At 40.2% G+C, this 20,921-nt stretch overlaps 1 protein-coding gene across 3 annotated transcripts in view; it reads left to right on the top strand.

Annotated features, from left to right (window-relative positions):
* Nucleotides 1-13,824: 13,824 nt before the first annotated feature.
* habp2 (hyaluronan binding protein 2) overlaps nucleotides 13,825-20,921 on the top strand; it is a 75,897-nt gene continuing 68,800 nt past the window's right edge. For 2 of the 3 annotated variants that reach the window (XM_008114741.3, XM_008114740.3), the window contains exon 1: nucleotides 20,222-20,379. In XM_008114741.3, coding sequence (XP_008112948.2) covers nucleotides 20,311-20,379 — 69 coding nt within the window. In that variant the 5' untranslated portion in view covers nucleotides 20,222-20,310. Of the gene's footprint in view, nucleotides 13,900-20,221; nucleotides 20,380-20,921 lie in introns of those variants that run through there. The other variant, XM_062975711.1, reaches the window with a different exon arrangement.

The following is a 20,921-nucleotide window of genomic DNA, read 5'->3' as shown; positions in this document are numbered from 1 at the left end:
AATCTCATCTGAGGCAAAGCTCTCTATTGGTCTGTATATTTCATAGTGTCACAGCCAAAAACAAAAAGACCCTCCATAGCACATTTTGTATCAACTCTGTTCTGCTAAACAGGGTGTATGGGGAATACTAAAATTATCAAAGAGGAACATAATAGCCAGCCTTGTGCGCTCAGCCTTGAATAAAAAAAATTGATTCTTTTGTACAAAAGGCTCTGTTCATACAATGCAAACCACAAAATTCATTTCCATCTAGTTTGTTTTGACTTATGGTGACTGTATGTATAATTCTTTAGGTGTTTCTACACTGTAGAATTAATATATCATGACACCACTTTATCAGCCTTTCAAGGCTATAGAATCATGGGGGTTGTAGTTTTACATGTTATTAGCCTTCTCTGCCAAAAAACCTTGGTGCCTCACCAAGTTTCCAATCCCATTGCACCATGACAGTTTAAGTGGTGTCAAACTGCACTAATTCTTCAGTGAAAATGCACCTTAAGTCACTCTATTATCAACAACCCTCAGATTGTGCAAATTTAGGGCTGTGGTTTTGTTTTTTTTTAATTTAGTCTCCTCGTCTGTAATGCAGTCTTCTGCTATTCCTAAAACTTAAAGCAATGGTTTTCACCCTATGGGTCCCCAGATGTTTTGGCCTTTCACTCCCAGAAATCCTAACAGCTAGTAAACTGGCTGGGATTTCTGGTAGTTGTTGGTCAAAACACCCGGGGACCCACAGGTTGAGAATCACTGGCCTAAAGCCTTCCTAAAAACCAAGGTTTATTGTATTTTCTAGTGAGTCATGTCCAGAGTCTAGGGGCCCCTGGTAGCACAGTGTGTTAAAGCGCTGAGCTGCTGAACTGAAAGGTGCCAGGTTCAAATCCCGGGAGCGGAATGAGCCCCCGCTGTTAGCCCCAGCTCCTGCCAACCTAGCAGTTCGAAAACATGCAAATGTGAGTAGATTAATAGGCACCGCTCCGGCGGGAAGGTAACGGCGCTCCATGCAGTCATGCCGGCCACATGACCTGGAGATGTCTATGGACAATGCCGGCTCTTCGGCTTAGAAATGGAGATGAGCACCAACCCCCAGAGTCGATCACGACTGGATTTAACGTCAGGGGAAACCTTTACCTTTACCTTTTTACCATGTCGAAAGCATGACAGTGTTGGTTTAGTCATCCTGCTTTTCATTCATTTGTCTTTTTGTAATGGTTTCCGTAAAACTCTCCTCCAGGATCACATTTTGAAATATATAGATTTTGCAGCAAAAAAATAAATGAAAATGTAGAAAGAGAAATATGACCTGTAACTATGACGATCTCTCTCTCTCTTTCTGTCTCTCTCTTTCCCATCCATGCCAGGTTCCCTGCTTGCCCCCCATAACATTTCATTATTTTACCAAAAACAAAGTCCAAACAGAATTCAGGACAACATGAAGAGAGAAACACATCCTATCTACCTTCTCCTTTCCCAAAAATGTAACCACTGCTTTCCATCTATGTTAGTACTTTGATAACTGTTATGACATTTCTTTCCAGTCAGTGAAGTTGAAAGTTCTTAGAAGACTGTAAGAGTAATTTATGTGCAATTATCTGTGTTCTTTTTGCATTTTACCAGCTTCCAGGCTTTCGGAACTTGTCACCTTAGAATATTTTTAACACTATATAAGCACTTCAAGCAATGCCACTGTCACAGCCTTAAAAGGGGGAAATGCAGTCTAATGAAAAGTCCTAATGAGCCCACTGACACTGGCCCTGTGATGGCTCTCTCAGCAATTTCACCAAGAGCTTTGACTCTCACTGAAACAGACCATCTAAATGCTTGGAAGAATGCTAACTCTAACTACACATACATTGGCCAATTTAATACTTAAAAGGGATGAGAAATCTAAATCACCCGCTGCATATGCTGAGTAGTCTTAATCCACGCTAGGAACACCTAATGGCATCTGATGGCATTTTGCAGCCAACATTCTATAGAAATTGTGTTTATGCTATCATATCACTGTAACATGGGTATAGGGTTTGTGAACTGCATGGGGAAACCAGTGAGTTATTTTTTTAATACATTTTAAAATCTAAATACATAAAGTTGTAATCCTCCCCAGTTCCAAACCTAACTTTGTTATACTAAGATGAAAGAAGAACATTACATGAATCAACAGTAATATTAAACCAATGGGTGGGAAAAGGAGGATTCAGAAAACTTGTACTGAAGTTTCTACTCTTATCACTTCTGGTCAATTAGTGTTTCTCGCTATATAGAATTCCTTATACATTTGAATTTAAAGCCACAATGACTCATATGACTTCATCACACAGGGCCTTTTTAGCATCCTAGGCCATTTCTTTGCCAGTCCAGCGATGGATGGTCACACTGCACATCACACAACATTGCTAGATTTCCAGCGGAAGCCCTGCCTACAACCAAAGTGGAAGTGTCCTAGGAAGCTTCCCTCCAAACATGGAAGCCTCCCTGTGTTGTGCTGGCTTCAATAAAGCCAGCAAGGATCTGTGCCACTTTGGCGATACTTACTTAGTTTATCCATACCTCACAACCTCTGAGGATGCCTGCCATAGATGTGGGCGAAACTTCAGGAGAGAATACTTCTGGAACATGGCCACACAGCCCGAAAGACTTTGGCGATACTTCCCCCATGTGGCTCCTCATTACTGCCATTTCATCACAGAGGTTGGCATAATGGCAAGAGGGTGGGGGGAGTGTCCTAAGGGTGGATCCAAGGCCATAGCCAGAAAAAAAAATTGGGGAGTGGGTTAAACGTTTTTTAAGCAAATCATAAAGAGTAGTTCCATAATACAAAATAATTTAGAAATCAGGCCCCATCGATAAACTTCAGTGGACACTCAAGACAGATAAACTTCAATGGACACTCATGGGGATTTGGTTAATCAGTTAAAATTCATGAGTAAATCAGTTTTTTTTTAAACCTGAAAAATTCTGGGGGGGGGGTGTGAACCCCTAAACCTCCCCCCCCTTGCCTAAAGCCCTGGGTGGATCTACACTGTCCTATATCCCTGATCCCAGATTATTTGTTTATCCAAGATTACCTGGCAGTGTCAGGAGCAACCGGAGTTGCTTCTGGAGTGAGAGAATTGGCCGTCTGCAAGGGCGTTGCCCAGGGGATGCCCGGATGTTTTGATGTTTTACCATCCTTGTGGGAGGCTTCTCTCATGTCCCCGCATGTGGAGTCTCCGGTGGCCTAGGGGATAAAAGCCTCGTGACTTGAAGGTTGGGTTGCTGACCTGAAAGCTGGCAGGTTCGAATCCCACTCGGGGAGAGCGTGGATGAGCTCCCTCTATCAGCTCCAGCTCCATGCGGGGACATGAGAGAAGCCTCCCACATGGGTGGTAAAAACATCAAAACATCCGGGTGTCCCCTGGGCAACGTCCTTGCAGATGGCCAATTCTCTCACTCCAGAAGCAACTCCGGTTGCTCCTGACACGAAAAAACAAAACAAAACAAAAAAAACCTGGCAGTGTAGACCCATATAATCCAGTTCGGGCTGTGGCGCAGGCTGGAGAGCAAGCCAGCTGTAACCAGCTGCAATGAATCACTCTGACCAGGAGGTCATGAGTTCGAGGCCCGCTCGGAGCCTATGTTTGTCTTGTCTTTGTTCTATGTTAAAAGGCATTGAATGTTTGCCTATATGTGTCATGTGATCCGCCCTGAGTCCCCTTCGGGGTGAGAAGGGTGGAATATAAATGCTGTAAATAAATAATAAATAAAGCAGATAATCTGGGATCAGATTCTAGGACATAGGGCAATATAGATCCAGCCTAAGTCTTATGTTGGGTGGGATGATCTCTGCCAGAATAGAACCCCCAGATGGTTTACAAAATGTTAAAACAAGATAAAAACTTTTTAATAAAAAAGCATCAAAATGACAATAGAGAATAATTTTTCATAGCTTCCCACAGAAAGGAATTCCACAGATATGTGAGCAAATAGTAAGAAGGCTTACACTCATGTCCTTACCAGCTGGACCTCTGATGGTGGTGCAAGAAATCTATCCCTTCGGGATCTTAAAATTCAGGAAGATTCATAAAGGGAGATATATTTTAGATAGTCTGGTTTAATATTAAAGGTAACCAAATTATTATATACTGAGATAGACTCTAACAATGTTGGATTTTACAAAGAATAATTTGATATTTTAAAAGCACTGAAGAGTAGTCAGGATTATATTCAGCATTTCCCTAGGAATTCTGCCATAATCACTGCAAATGCGGTCCTCTTCTTAATGCAGAGGAACTTCTGATTCTCTGGGGGTATTTCATACCCAGCAGCAATTGCTTGTGATTACTCCCTTTCCTCCTATGTGAGAAAAAAGCAAAACAGGAAGTAGCTCTACAGGACCGGGCTGTGGCGCAGGCTGGAAAGCAAGCCAGCTGCAACAAATCAACAAATCACTCTGACCAAGAGGTCATGAGTTCGAGGTCAGCCCGGTGCCTGCGTCTTGTCTCTGTCTCTGTTCTATGTCATGGCATTGAATGTTTGCCTTTATGTGTGCAATGTGATTCACCCTGAGTCCCCTTCAGGGTGAGAAGGGCGGAATATAAATGCTGTAAATAAATAAATAAAATTTATACGTCACATTGCTTGGGTTTGATTCTAGGGCAGTGGTTCTCAACCTGTGGGTCCCAGATGTTTTGGCCTTCAACTCCCAGAAGTCCTAACAGCTGGTAAACTGGCTGGGATTTCTGGGAATTGTAGGCCAAAACACCTGGGGACCCACAGGTTGAGAACCACTGTTCTAGGGGATCACCATGTTTGTTCAGGAGCATTCCAGTGATACGGAATTAAGTTGGTTGACATGCAGATCTTTTAGTTAGGAAAAAGCATTTCTTAAAATTAAAGAAAAAAACTTTGGCAAGGAAAAGAAAGCTTTGAATCACCACCATGTGTGTATCTGCACATTGAGGTAAATGAGACTTAGTTCTAGTTTTGTGTGCATAGAACTAAAGCCAAAGTGAAGTATGGTAGAATATATGTATGTAGATGTATGGACATGTATAGGTTTTCACCTGACGTTAAGTCTAGTCATGTCTGACTCTGGGGGTTGGTGCTCATCTCCATTTCTAAGCCAAAGAGCTGGCTTTGTCCATAGACACCTCCAAGGTCATGTGGCCATCATGACGGCATAGAGTGCCGTTACCTTCCCGCCGGAGCGGTACCTATTGATCTACTCACATTGGCATGTTTTCGAACTGCTAGGTTGGCAGAAGCTGGAGCAACAGCGGGCGCTCACTCCGCTCCTGGGATTTGAACCTGGGATCTTTTGGTTTGCAAGTTCTGCAGCTCAGTGCTTTAACACACTTCGCCACCGGCACATGTATATGCCTTCGTGTCATCAGACAGAAAGAACAGCAAAATGGCTACCATTTCCTGCATGTTAAAGGTATAAAAAGCCATTAATTATAGCCATGCATATTTGTAAAGAGATCCTTTTGGATTCAATTGCTGTGTATGAGTAAGCACAAATAAAGCCTTTCCTCAGAAAAGGGGAAAGAAGACTTATACAGTCAAAGTGGTCTGCAGCTAGTTGGAACTCCATTTATCTATCCCTTCTTCTTTTGTCACTCAAGGTGAAAACCTTTGGCTTGAGATAACACTTGGCATCCCTCAGGAAACATTATAATTATTGTTGTCTTGCTTTTGGTGTCAGTGCCTCCAGGTTCACAAGCCAAAGGCACAGATAGGAATCTAAGTATTTTCCTTTTTTCCTTCCTGCCCTAGACAGTTCACAAAATATGAATCCCAGGCCTATTCTTTTCAAGAGTTCCTCCTAATTCTTTTAAAACAGTCTTCCCAATGATACACACCAGTGTGATGAACATTTTCATGTATTATTAATACATTTCTTTGTACAGTGTTCCAAAGAGGGAGGTAAAAAAAAAGTTTTGATTTATTCCATACCTTAAACCCAACGTGACAAAACACTGCGATGGCAGCGGGCTGTCTCTTTATTTCACCAAGATTTGAAAAACCGAACTTAAAAGTCTAGAATTATACTCAGATGCATTTCTCTCTTGTAATATTAACATTTTTTTTATTACCTGAACTATTTCCCCTGTCTCCCTTGACTCCCACAGCAGGGACTCTCATATTATTTCCCGCAGCGTTCCACCTCCACTTTCAGAGACGTGGATTTGAGGAGCTGCCCTACCGTTTATCAAAGCTTTCCCCTTGGTCATCAGAGAGAGAGAGGCTTGTCTAGTTTGGGCTGGTATGAAATTGCCGGCTTCTACTTTTTTCCCCCTGGCTTTTTCTTCTTCCTCTTCTTTGTATTGAGTTATCTGTTCACAGCTGAGTAATCTCACTAGAACTGCTGGGATGATGATCTTCATGCGGCACATCTGGTAGCTAAGCCAAGGGCTTGTAAGAACAGAGTGTATTTATAGCTACACACACAAAACTGGGCATATGGCAGGGAAAGCTACAGGATACGTTGCGTTTATCCCACACCTTTGACTGCCACACCTACTCTTTGGCCACCAATGCACCTCTTCCAAGAATAACTCCTGTAAGCACTGACATTCATTGTGCTATTTGGGCTTCACATCAATTAAATGCCAGCAAGTACTCACCTTTTTATTAAAGACATTTAGCGGGCCCTTTAAATGTAGTCCTAGCCATGCAAAAGAAGTTTTTTCATGAAGTCTTCCTTGCAGAATGAAAAAAAAAAACTCACTTCCCCAACTGGGTGCCAGTTCTTCTTTTGTGACATGTCAAAATTAGTTTTTTTTCCCACTTGATTGAGCGGTGCAGCCATCATATATTTTATATTTATTTACCATATTTATACCCCGCTCTTCTTATCCTGAAGGGGACTCAGAGCAGCTTACAATACTAGGGCAAAATTCAATGCCACATCATACATGCAACAATATTTATTTATTTATTACAATATTTATATCCCGCTCTTCTCACCCAACAGGGGACTCAGGGCAGCTTACAATAAAACACACATATAAAAACTGTACAATACACTATAAATCAGTTAAAAAAATTAACTTACATAAGACATTCATAAAACGCATTATAAAATACAGATAGGCGTGTTCAAGTTTAAAAGACTGGGTCTGTCAATTGAGTTCCAGCGTACATAATAGTAATTAATGCTGCTGATTCTTATTTGAAAGCCTAACAATAAACATACTATATTAAGTTATAAGAGCCTCCGGTGGCTCAGTGTGTTAAAGCGCTGAGCTGCTGAACTTGCAGACTGAAAGGTCCCAGGTTCAAATGCGGGGAGCGGAATGAGCGCCTGCTGTTAGCCGCAGCTCCTGCCAACCTAGCAGTTCGAAAACATGCAAATGTGAGTAGATCACTAGGTAACGCTCCAGCGAGAAGGTAACGGCATTCCATGCAGTCATGCTGGCCACATGACCTTGGAGGTGTCTACGGACAATGCTGGTTCTTCAGCTTAGAAATGGAGATGAGCACCAACCCCCAGAGTTGGACAGAACTGGACTTAACATCAGGGGAAACCTTTACCTTTACCTTATTATAAAACAGTTAATACATATAAACAGTTAAAACATATAATACAATAAAACAGATTCTTGCTAGATTAATGATATAAAAACTTAAAACCCTCCCCTCATTGCCCCCACCTCTCTCTCCATGTCCCCACTCCCTTTGTTTACACCTTCCCAGTTCACCTGGCCCCCAGAGGTTAATATCCTTGGGAATACATTGGGCAGGATTATATAGTCCTAAGTTTATGCAGAGGATGGAAGATAAAATTTGAGGTCCTTGGGGGGGTGGCGAGGGGGGTGTTTTCTATGAATATGCTGTTTTTATCTGTTTTACTCTGTTTATTATTCTCAGGCTTTGCCCTGTGTTAGCCTCCCCGAGTCCCTACGGGGAGATGGAGGCGGGATAGAAAAATAAAGTTGTTGTTGTTGTTATTCATAGAATCATAGAATTGTAGAGTTGGAAGAGACCTCATGGGCCATCCAGTCCAACCCCCTGCAAGAAGCAGGAAAATCTCATTTAAAGCACCCCCGACAGATGGCCATCCAGCCTCTGCTTAAAAGCCTCCAAAGAAGGAGCCTCCACCACAGTCCGGGGGAGAGAGTTCCACTGCCAAACAGCTCTCACAGTGAGGAAATTCTTCCTAATGTTCAGGTGGAATCTCCTTTCCTATAGTTTGAAGCCATTGTTCTGTGTCCTAGTCTGCAGGGCAGCAGAAAACAAGCTTGCTCCCTCCTCCCTATGACTTCCCTTCACATATTTGTATGGCTATCATGTCTCCTCTCAGCCTTCTCTTCTACAGGCTAAACATGCCCAGTTCTTTAAGCTGCTCCTCATAGGGTTTGTTCCCCAGACCCTTAATCATTTTAGTCACCCTCTTCTGGACACATTCCAGCTTGTCAACATCTCCATCTGCGGTGCCCAGAATTGGACACAGTATTCCAGGTGTGGTCTGACCAAGGCAGAATAGAGGGGTAGCATGACTTTCCTGGATCTAGAGACGCTATACCCCTATTTATGCAGGCCAAAATCCCATTGGCTTTTTTTGCTGCCGCATCACATTGTAGGCTCATGTTTAACTTGTTGTCCACGAGGACTCCAAGGTACTGCTGTCGAGTCAGGTGTCCCCAATTCTGTATCTTTGCATTTCATTTTTTTCCGCCTAAGTGAAGTATCTTACATTTGTCCCTGTTGAACTTCAGTTTATTCGTTGAACGTCGTCTTTTTCTTCATCATCATCTTCTTCTTTTTATTATTATTATTATTATTCTCTGCAGGTGACAAAGAGTCTCTAGCTGGATTGAGCAAAGTCCTGTGGCATAGAGGTCTTATTAGGTATAATATCATGTAAGGGTTGTGCCAAAATCTAGGACCCTCTGTCCACTTCACCCCAGTCTTATAGGAAGAGCAGATACAGTTGAAATTAGTGATGAGGTCCATAGCAGCCAGAACTGCCCAATATAAACAATGAAGAGTTGACGGAAAGGCCTCAAAGTACAGTTTGATCAATACCGACATATAGTCCCCACACATCAACTGGTTAGGAAGGGGAAGACTGCAGAAAGGGCTCCTGGCAAAGGTCCCTACTAGCTCTGGATTGTTGGAATCCTACGTTGGTGGTGACCAAGGGCATTTAAAGATGACAGAGGGCTTACTAGCTGCCTGGACACCAAGCCAACACTTGCCAGTCAGGCCAGAGATGGTAGCAGCAAATCCAGGAAGCACCAGTGCACACCTGGCGATGAGGTGGCAAAGAACGGCAGCATGAGCAGGCACTAGTACACAGCCAAGTGTAATGATGGAGTCCTTCAGTATCCACAACAGAGGGTAGAAGCTTGTGTCAGCTGCAGCAGCTGTGAGGGTGAGCAGCGGTGGAAAAAGCCTGCAGCAACGAGCAGCTGTTTTATTCCCTCCTTGGAGACTGCTGGGTCAGCTGGTTGGGATCAGGTTGTGGCTGCAGGTCTCCTCATGGGTAAGCCTAGGGCCGAGCAAGGCAGCAAAGCTGGATGACAAATACTCAGGCCCCTTCTTTGGTGGAGGCTCCTTCTTTGGAGGCTTTTAAGCAGAGGCTGGATGGCCATCTGTCAGGGGTGCTTTGAACACGATTTCCTGCTACTTGGCAGGGGGTTGGACTGTATGGCCCATGAGGTCTCTTCCAACTCTACTATTTTATGATTCTATGATTCTAGGGTCTCTCCTCCAGCAGGGCCCAACAAAGCTCAACATCCTTCTCTAGTCACGTGATATTATACTCTATCGCCTATAGCAAGAGGAAAAGTCTCCATGAATTTTGATCATTTAGGCATAAATTATATTCAAGTCAATGGAACTTATTTCTGATAAGTAGAATTGTGCATTTAATTTCTTAATGCATTGGTTGATACCCTGTTTCCCCGAAAATAAGACATCCCCAAAAAATAAGACCTAGCAGAGGTTTTGCCAAATTACTAAATATAAGGCCTCCCCCGAAAGTAAGACCTAGCAAAGTTTTTGTTTGGAAGCATTCTCACTGAACAGAACACCAGAGTATGCAAGATTGGTAAATGTACATACCAGTTGTATATGGAAATAATGGTAGTAACAAGAAATTCTTGACAGGAGTCAGTTTGCCTGGTTTAGTTATGTTGGTTTGTGATGACAACTACTATACAGTATATAATAAATGTTTATTTTTTTTTGTTCAACAATAAATGTGAATTCTTCTTCATGGAAAAATAAGACATCCCCTGAAAATAAGACCTAGTGCATCTTTGGGAGTAAAAAATAATATAAGACACTGTCTTATTTTCGGGGAAACACGGTAGCTTAAATCAGTCTACATTTACAAATGTATGCACAAATGTTTTGAAGGACATTTATTTTCCTTGAAATTTTATTAATATCTTTCTATTCATTTTTATGTGTTGATTGATTCTCTACATTGAACATAACCCTTATATAAGGTTTGAATAAATAAATGTAAAATCTTAAGCATGTTGATTAAATTCCAACCATCAGAATTTGAGCAGATCTACTTAAATCAATAGGTTTTTAATTCATCAAGACAACTATATTAACATAAGTCGCACTAGTGTAGATTCCACTCACTCTAATGAAACAACTCTGTGTCTGGATCTAGCCCATCACTGATCTTAATTAATTGTGACATCTTTTTAACTGATCAAAGGGATTTAAATCAGTTAATCTAATTGATCAAAAGACTAGATATTGCAGCTCTATGTGCAGTGAATAATAGTACTCTTTCTTGTCACACAATTAATTGATCATACCCAGGGGGAAAAGGAGCATTAGGAAGAGGGCATTTTGCAATGTTTTACATGAATAAACATGGTGAGAAGGTAAACTTAAATAGCACACACATGTTTATTGTAGTGGAATCAGAACCCTTTGGTGATAAAGGTCAATGTTTAGGTAGATTCCCCCGGTCCAACTTTAATAATCTAAAAAGATTACTATGTAGTGCCTTAATGTGCAACCCAAAGGCTACAACAATGTGCTGATGATCACTGCTATACTTTCTTGCCTTCCCAAGATATTGCCCCAATATATTTTGCTGAAGTACCTAACAAACTGATAGTCCCACTGCTTCCTATGTTGGAAAAGAAGCTGGACTTGCAGGCTAAAACTATGTTTTGTGTCAACCCTGAAAGAAACAACTATGGGATCCAAGAGACATAACCAGCAGGATCACAGTGCTGGTGACTCAACCTGTTGCTTGAAGTGATTCTGTGTAATGTTGGCATTGGCTTTGGCCACTGAAAGGATACAATACTACAGTTGGATCTTCCTTATACGTAATACTAGAGGCCAAATGTTTTGGTAAATTCTTCCATTCAATTGGATTTTAGAATAGCTATGTTTGCATATACATAATCCATGAGAGATAGAGGTAAATGTGTTGGGAGCATGTCTAGTACCACTGAACCCCACCCCAGGAGCCATTGCTCTACTACTGCCAGAAATCTGTTGGAGGAAAGAGAAGAACAGAAAGGGAGGGAGGATTCAACTTACATAAGACATTTCTTATGTTACTCATAATGTGCACCTTGCTTATCCACTATTGCAACCTCATTGTTTTTAATTTGATGTTTTAATTCTGTGTTGTGTTTTTTCACCTATTGTGTATATTTTATTATTGGGTTGTTGTATGTCTTTCCGGCTGTGTGGCCATGTTCTAGAAGTATTCTCTCCTGACGTTTCGCCCACATCTATGGCAGGCATCCTCAGAGGTTGTGAGGTATGGATAAACTAAGTATGGAAAGGAAAGAATATATATCGCTGGAGAGTCCAGGGTGTGGCAAGAGTCCTTTGTCACTGGGAAGCCAGCATTAATGTTTCAGTTAATCACCCTAATTAGCATTGGAAAGGTTTTGTCTCTTGCCTGAGGGGCATCCTTTGTTCAGTCATTAGCCGTCCTTGGGGCTCCTCTGCTCTCAGAGTGTTGGTTCCCATCTACTGTTTTGATTTTAGAGCTTTTTAATACTGGTAGCCAGATTTTCTTCATTTTCGTGGTTTCCTCCTTTCTGTTGAAGTTGTCCACATGCTTGTGGATTTCAATGGCTTCTCTGTGTAGTCTGGCATGATAGTTGTTGGAGTGGTCCAGCATTTCTGTGTTCTCAAATAATATACCTCGTCCAGGCTGGTTCATCAAGTGCTCTGCTATGGCTGATTTCTCTGGTTGAATTAGTCTGCAGTGAAAGTCTGCAATATTTTATTATTGGTTTTTGTTTTTGTCCTTTGATGTTTTATATTTTATCATTGTTTGTATTTTGATTTTGCTGTAAGCTGCCCCGAGTCCCCTTCGGGGGAGATGGAGGCGGGATATAAATAAACTTCTTCTTCTTCTTCTTCTTCTTCTTCTTCTTCTTCTTCTTCTTCTTCTTCTTCTTCTTCTTCTTCATTTCAGTTTAATATCTACCAGCAAACTTTCAGCTTGTTTAGCAAATTGGTCAGGATGAGAAATGGCAATACACCCACCAATGGATCTAGTGAAAATTGGCAAGGTTGCTCCATGTTTATCCTTGCAGCCTATTTCCAGGGCATGCACCCTGCCATTTGCCACTATTGGCTGGATGGAGGATGAGTGCAGAAGCATTTTGGACCTCTGCTTTTTACAAGGATCTTGTGTAAGGGCAACTCTCTCTACTTTCACCTCTTCTTTATCCCCATCATTGCTCCTTGAGGAAAAGCTCAGTGGATGCTGGACATGTAACTAGCCCTGTTCCCCAAAGGTGGGAATAGGCATATGGTGACAAAATGTTCAAAGTTTGGAGTGTTTTGGATTTCTGATTTTCAGATAAGAAAGACTCACCATGTAATACCAGCCACAAACACATTGACAGGGGTTACAGATTATTGCCTCCTTGCATATTATGGACATGATGCAATAAACTTTTAAGGGCCCTGGCAGAGCCAGCCCTAGGTATTTTTCAAGTGTAGGCGAACAGAATTCTGGCACCCCCCCCCCCAAAAAAGTGATTTATTTATTTTTAATCACTGAAAAATAAAAGCGTTGGATAAGCAAAAATGTCGGATAAAACGGAGGGATTAAGGAAAAGCCTATTAAACATCAAATTACATTAAGATTTTACAAATTAAGCACCAAAACATCATGTTTTACAAGAAATCAACAGAAAAAGCAGTCTCAACTGCGCCCCCGTAAGTTTTGCGCCCCAAGTGACCGCTTAATTCGCCTCATTGTTGGACCGGCTCTGGGCCCTGGATGGCTCCTGGCCCATGTCTCAATCTACTGTCAGTTTGATGTGGGAGTGAACAGCCTTGCTTCTCATCTGACAGACCATACAAAAGAGTGTGTATAAATCCCAGTAGCCATTTTGTTCAAGGTATGTTTTTGACAATGTACATTTAGGAGACATTTCCTCTGATACAATCCTCCTTTTTACAGCTGAGTCCCTAGATCTTAAGCAAACACAGTGGCACATTCTCACAGTCCTTTCATTCAGGTACTCGGAAACGCACAGTTTATGCAGAGGTGTTTAATAAATCAAAGAGACACTTACAACAATGCGGATTGCTCAGACTAGGTGATTAGTTTTTTTGTATGCCTTTTTAGTCATTAGAAAAGGAGACCAGAGTGTGTGGGCTAGTCTCTGTGTACAAATGACTGATGGAATGGGGAGAGATCAGAAACAATATTGTAGACAACAGATGAACACAGAATATTTAAAAAGCAAGGAGGGAAGAGAGAAGCCCTGCTGAAAGATTAAAGTATAGAAAGAAGTACAAATGAGCAAATCAATTATTGTGTGAAGATTTCTAGGATGTTGTTTAATTCATAGTGGTCTGTGCTATATTAGGTTTCCTCACAGTTTCTTTTTATTGATGTTTCTTTTAGCTGTTTCTCCAGCTCCTGATTCTGTGGGACTGAGCAATTCTTGCGGGGTAAGTGTTATGAAATGGAGGACTGATCCTGCACATCATTTCTGAGAGAATTAATCGGGTTCACCACACTGTCATATTGATTTCTACAATGATGAGAAAGCAACTGATGATAATACTAGAGGGAACATGCAGCAAAGCAAAATTCTAATAATAAAAGCTCTACTACTGGCCCATATTGCTACTATTTTAGCAAATGCACACATCATACAATAAGCCCACCATAGCCCCATCTATATATATAAAAGGGTAATGAAATTTTGGCCTAGGACAAAACAACAAAACTACACATCCCGGAAACACTAAACTTGGCAGCATAACCCGTCATCCATGCCTCTACATTCATACAACAAAACGAAAAGAAAAATAAAGTCCTAATTAGAGGGAGAGGAATATTGTTTTTATCCAATTGCTGCCAGTTAGAAGGCTAAGCTCCGCCTACTTGGTCTCCTAGCAACCCACTCAGCCCAGGGGACAGGTAGAGTTAGGCCTCACTTAGGCCTCTTCCACACTGCCTATAAAATACAGATTATCTGATTTTAACTGGATTATATGGCAGTGTAGACTCAAGGCCCTTCCACACAGCTATATAACCCATTTATAATGGACTTAATGTAAGGTAAAACCTTTACCCTTTACCTTAACTACCACCAATACCTCAATACTTTTATTTCCTATACCACCATACTTCGCCACAGCAACACGTGGCCGGGCACAGCTAGTACTGGAGATAATACCAGGGATCCAAGGCATCGCAACACAACTGTACCAGATCATTTTTGAAACCAGCATTTTGAAACCCAGTTTCTTTCACTTGCAAAGAAATCTAAAAAGTAGTCATGTAGCCAAAGCTTGAAGGTACTATCAGCCAACATGAATATGAACATGTGTAGCCTTTCATATATTTTGCTCTCGATTCAATTCAGTTCAGTTTTAATGGACAGATCAACTATAATAAGTATGATCAGCCCATTCAAACAGTGTGATTTTCAATTACAGAACAAGCCGGAATTACAATATTTTCTGCACAGAATCCAGAATTTTTCAGCATAGTTGCTACTTTCCACACACACAGTGGCAGTTTTAAAATGGGAAGAAATTTTTAGAAATGCTCATTATTTATGAATTTCTAAAGAAATCACATAGTGTTGTTCTTGGTGGTAGTAGTCTCAGTGTGTTTGTGTGTGGGTTTGTACTTGTTATTTTGCAGTTGCATCAAAATCTGTTGAAAGTATCACCTGGAATCATAGATGCAAAAATATTATGTGATCACATAGACATTCTTTTTTTACTATGCATTGGCAGATATTTTCAAAGGCACCTTGGTAGTTTTGTCATCCAAATCTCATTGAAATTCACTGCATTTCTGTAGAAACTGCTGTAGCCCAATAGCTAGTGTCTATGAAATTGAACAAATCACACATAAGCACTGAGGTCACGGTTTTGTTTCTCTTTCAGCTTTCCCAGCCACAGGATGTAAATTGAAATAGTCCGCTATCTATCTCTCTGAACTGTTTTGTAGCTTATATTCAAGAGCACCTGACTACACATTCGTACCACAGATATTTTTTCAAAAATGCAGCAGCTGTAATGACAGGGACTCACTAAATCAATTAAGTTATCAATTACATTTTTGTAACATATAATGAAAAGGGACAACTTAATTATATTTATTTTAAAGTGATTAATTTAAATTGTTAATTAAATCAGTTATTAATTAAATGAGAGGGAATCAAATTTTACATGTCCAAGCTGGTATTTTCATAAATGCAAATGGCTATAACACATAACAAATGGCTATTGTTCAGGGCTGTAACCTTGGACTTTTGCTAGAATCCCATTGGGAATAAGAACACTAAAACATTGGGGAGATGCTATTGTAAGAGATAAGGTACCAACCAGTAAGTGTGATGCGAAATTTCAAAATTTGGTGTTATCTACTCTCCAAAGTCAAAGCAGGGATGATAATGATGATGATGTGTGGATGATAATGGCATTTTCCAACTTCAATCTGTTAATGTTGTGCTACCTTAAATTTCAATAGAAATTTAGGATCATCTTAATAATTATTTTCTCCCTATTGGGATTGTTGTGTTTTCCCGGCTGTATGGCCATGTTCCATAAGTATTCTCTCCTGACGTTTCTCCCACATCTATGGCAGGCATCCTCGGTTGTGAGGTATATATTTCACAACCTCTAAGGATGCCTGCCATAGATGTGGGCAAAACGTCAGGAGAGAATACTTCTGGAACATGGCCATACAGCCCGGAAAACACAACAATCCTGTGATTCCAGCCATGAAAGCCTTCGACAACACATTTTCTCCCTATTCTAATTATGTTTTGGTTTTGTTTGTTTTTTACATTTTACATTTTAAGTAAATGCATTGATCCTTTCACACTAACTTTCCCTTCCTATATACTAAGGCAGTAACCAGATGCCAATAGTAGGCATAGCTTACTCTCAGTTTGTTCTGGATTAGGTTTATTATCCACCAAACCTAAGATACAGCTGGTTTATGACAGCCTAGATATAAAAATAGATGCAAACCCTGAGCTGTATGATTTAGCCCACAGATCTGAGAGGGTAGATTAAAAAGTAAATAGACTTCAGCATAACAGATAAAATTTATTAAGAAGTATCTAACTTTTGCAAATATGTAGCTGAAGTGATGCACAAGGGCATATCTTAATAGAAAGCATAGGAGGTAGCAACACCCAAATATGATCTACATTTCATTTGATCAAAGAGTCTGAGAAAAAATAATTAAAAAGTAAAAGCCTTATGCAATGAGATTTCAAATAAAACTTTGGAGGCTGACAAGATGCATCTGGCACAACTTCAAAGTCTTTCAAAGTACATATAATCAATGTTTGTCAATAGCAGTTTTGCATCCTTTAATTTATCTTTCATGGGTATAAAGCATGTTGCTATTAGGATCCAGTCCATACCTTAATTCTGTTTGAGATTTGATGAATCAGGGCTCTATTAAAATTCAGTACACCTCATCTTAGTCAAGGACAGATTACATAAAGCTGTGCTTTATTACATTCCTTTCATCTTTCTGTCTTTCCAACTTGACAAAGTTACCTTATTTATGGAAACTTTTGTGAGATTGAAAACACTGAAAATTCGATATGGCAGAGATTATACACTCTTCTTGATCAACAAACTTATGTTAACAGCTATGTGGACAAAAATATATGCTGGGTTGACTTTACTTACTTGACCTTCATCTTCCATAACTGGGGCTCAAGGGAGTTCACAACAAGGTTAAAAACAAGTACAGATAAAAACATAAACAGATAAAACTGGACAATATTAAAAATGATAAACATGTTGCAGTTTTACAGGTATTTAACCTTCTCTGCCAAGGTGCTGGTGTCTTGTCAAACTGTAAATGACTCCATAGCAGTTAAGTGGTGCGAAATGGAATTAATTCCACAGTGTAGATGCACCCTGAGTATGCTTTTGAGTTTGACAGCTAAGAATAAAAGAAACAGAATTTTGGAGACCAGTTATCCAAAACTTGTCCAAGTAAGGATTTGCAATCCAGAATACAATTATACCATGCCTACCTTTGGCCATCCAGACTTTGTATGAACATCTAACATGGAGATATTGGTGCCTTGGACTGTATTCTCAGTAGATACGGGAATCTGTGTGCACCATACTGTATTTGTATTTTTATCCTATTCTGCTGGTTCTATAGCTTGTCTAATTTTACTATTTCATTGTTTTGCTAGATTTTAATTATGTTGGCTATTTTTATAACACAATTTCCCCCATTACTTCAGCCAATTTTTGGCCCTCTTGCTGAGTTAGGATCGCACTGTTAAATTGCATGCACTTTTAGGGTAGTCACACTGTGCTACTAGCTCATATTAACCTTGCACTCAACAAAAACATTTCATATGTACCAATGCCCATGCATGTACCTTCTTTATTTCATAACAAAAGATCCTCTTGTTTCATCTAATTAGAAGCCCTACTGGGGCTATTCCTTGGTAAGTGGGTTCAGAATTGCAACCGTAACCACCTGGAAGTAAAGTAAGCAGAAAAACTAGATAGGAATGCTTTCATAATGACTAAAAAAAAAAGGAAGTGCTTAAATTTGATGGGATTTTCCCTAAGAGCAAGAGCAACCAATTAAAATGATGAATACAAACAACTTCATATCTCAACCTGATCTAGATATGTCTTCTATTCTAAGAGTCAGACTGCTGAATCTGATCATATACTTAAACAACAAGTATTCCAAGTTTTTTGCCTTTCAAATGTTTGAGACTACAAATTCACATTATTGCCAAATGTTAACATTTATGAGAATTATAGTATGAAATATCTGAGCAGCAATAAGCTTGAAATGAAAGGAATTAAATTTGATAAAGATATAGATCAGGGGTCCCCAAACTAAGGCCCGGGGGCCGGATGCGGCCCATCGAAGCTATTTATCCGGCCCCCACGGCACAAGGGCAGAAGCGAGTTGGGCTAAATGACCCAAGGGGTCTCTTCTTCTCTTACAACCATTATTATTATTATTATTATTATTATTATTATTATTATTATTATTATTATTATTATTATTAACATTGAGGCTGGGTGGCCATCTGTTAGGGATGCTTTGCTTGTGCTTTTGGTGCACAGAGGCAGAAGGGGGTTGGACTAAATGGCCCAAGGGGTCTTTTCCAACCCTCTTTACTATTACTATTACTATTATTATTATTATTATTAACATTGAGGCTGGGTGGCCATCTGTCAGGGATGCTTTGCTTGTGCTTTCGGTGCACAAAGGCAGATGGGGGTTGGACTCAATGGCCCAAAGTGTCTCTTCCAACCTTCTTTGATATTATTGTTGTTGTTGTTTTGTTATTATTATTATTATTATTATTATTATTATTATTATTATTATTTATTGCTTGGTGGCCAACTATAGTCCGGCCCTCCAACGGTCTGAAGGATTGTGAACTGGCCCCCTGTTTTAAAAGTTTGGGGACCCCTGATATAGATTATAAAATATCAATTTATATTCCCATACCAACAAAAAGAAATGCTAAAGAATGCTCAAACTTTTGTACAGTGGCACTTATTTCAGTAAGATAATGCTCAAGACCCTGCAGCGGGTGTTGCCAGATGTCCACGCTGGGTTTAGGAAAGGCAGAGGAATGAGAGACCAAATTGCCAATAACCGCTGGATAATGGAGGAAGCTAGGGAGTTTCAGGAAAACATCTATTTCTGTTTTATTGACTATTCTAAAGCCTTTGACTGTGTGGATCATAATAAATTGTGGCAAGTTCTTGGTGGTATGAGGATACCAAGTCATCTTGTCTGTCTCCAGAGGAATCTGTATAACGACCAAGTAGCCACAGTAAGAACAGACCACAGAACAACAGACTGGTTTAAGACTGGGAAAGGAGCACGACAGGGCTATATACTTTCACCCTACCTATTCAACTTGTACGCAGAACACGTCATGCAACATGCGAGGCTTGATGAATCCAAGGTTGAGTTAAAATTGCTGGAAGAAATGTTAACAACCTTAGATATGCAGATGATATCACTTTGATGGCTGAAATCAAGGAGGAGCTGAAAGTGTAAAAGCTGGGTTGCAGTTAAACATCAAGAAAACCAAGATTATGGCAACCAGACTGATTTATAACTGGCAAATAGAGGGAGAAAACATGGAGGGAATGGCAGACTTTGTATTTCTAGGCAGATGCAGACTGCAGCCAGGAAATCAGAAGACGTTTGCTTCTTGGGAGGAGGACAATGACCAACCTCAATAAAATAGTGAAGAGTAGAGGCATCACACTGGCAATGAAAGTCCGCATTGTTAAAGAAATGGTATTCCCCATAGTAACCTATGGATGCAAGAGCTGGACCATAAGGAAGGCTGAGCAAAGGAAGATGGACACTTTTGAACTATGGTGTTGGAGGAAAATTCTGAGATTGCCTTGGACCGCAAGAAGATCCAACCAGTCCATCCTCCAGGAAATAATGCCAGACTGCTCACTGGAGGGAAGGATATTAGAGGCAAAGATGAAGTACTTTGGCCACATAATGAGAAAACAGGAAAGCTTGGAGAAGATAGTGATGCTGGGGAAAAAGGAAGGAAAAAGGAAGAGGGACCGGCCAAGGGCAAGATGGATCGATGGATGGGCAACTTGGAGGCAGATACATACATATCTAGATACGTAGATACAGCTGCCATGTTCCTAAATATTTGCCTTTGAGAAAGTTATGCTGGGGAAATTGTCTAGAACTAGTATTTGCTGAATCAGGAAGATCAAAACTGAAAGTGTAGTTAATAATTTGCAGACACAAAGCCAACTCTTAGGGTTGGCTTAAAAGAGGAAAAAGAAAGGAAGAAAAGGGTAGTTTCCCAAAAGGAAGAAAACAGTGTTAAAACAAGGATGGTTAATTGTTTTCATTATTTGCCAGTTTTATCTCTGATTGTCTTTGTGGGGAATACGCCTGTTTGTGTAAGTATATCAACTTAATATAAAATGTTGTAGTGGAATCTGGCTACTGGCATAGGTTGTGACAACAATCAGGGAATGTATTTTACTTTGAATTTTTATGGGTTTGAGTTTTGTGGAAACCTTATTGGTTTCACCCCAGTTTCAGCTTGTATAACAGGAACACAGAAAGGAAGGGTTTGTTTGGAAAGTACTAGCATAATTTATATATGTGTTCAGCTTGGGCTTTTTCAGTTTCTTTCATTCTCAGAGTCTCATTCTTTCTCCATAAAACAGAAAAGAGTGCATCTCTCTACATACCAGGTAGGCAGCTATATTATTTTAATGCACTTGTACTTAAGCAAGTGGTCTGTTAGTGGTTGTTTAATCAAAGTAAATCAGTTAGAGATAGAGATATTTTCAAGCCAGACCAAAATGTTGATCAATTAAATAAACACTGGCTGGAAGCCAACATTCATGGCAACAGTGTCAAAAAAAATAGAATATACATTTTATTCTCACTGAAAATTCATTAGCATTGCTAAAATGCAAAGTAGTTCTGCTTT

This window comes from Anolis carolinensis, chromosome 3, assembly GCF_035594765.1.
Source record: "Anolis carolinensis isolate JA03-04 chromosome 3, rAnoCar3.1.pri, whole genome shotgun sequence".
Taxonomy (NCBI): domain Eukaryota; kingdom Metazoa; phylum Chordata; class Lepidosauria; order Squamata; family Dactyloidae; genus Anolis; species Anolis carolinensis.
The sequence above is the reverse complement of the archived record's forward strand: the minus strand, read 5'-3'. Positions and strand labels throughout refer to the sequence as shown.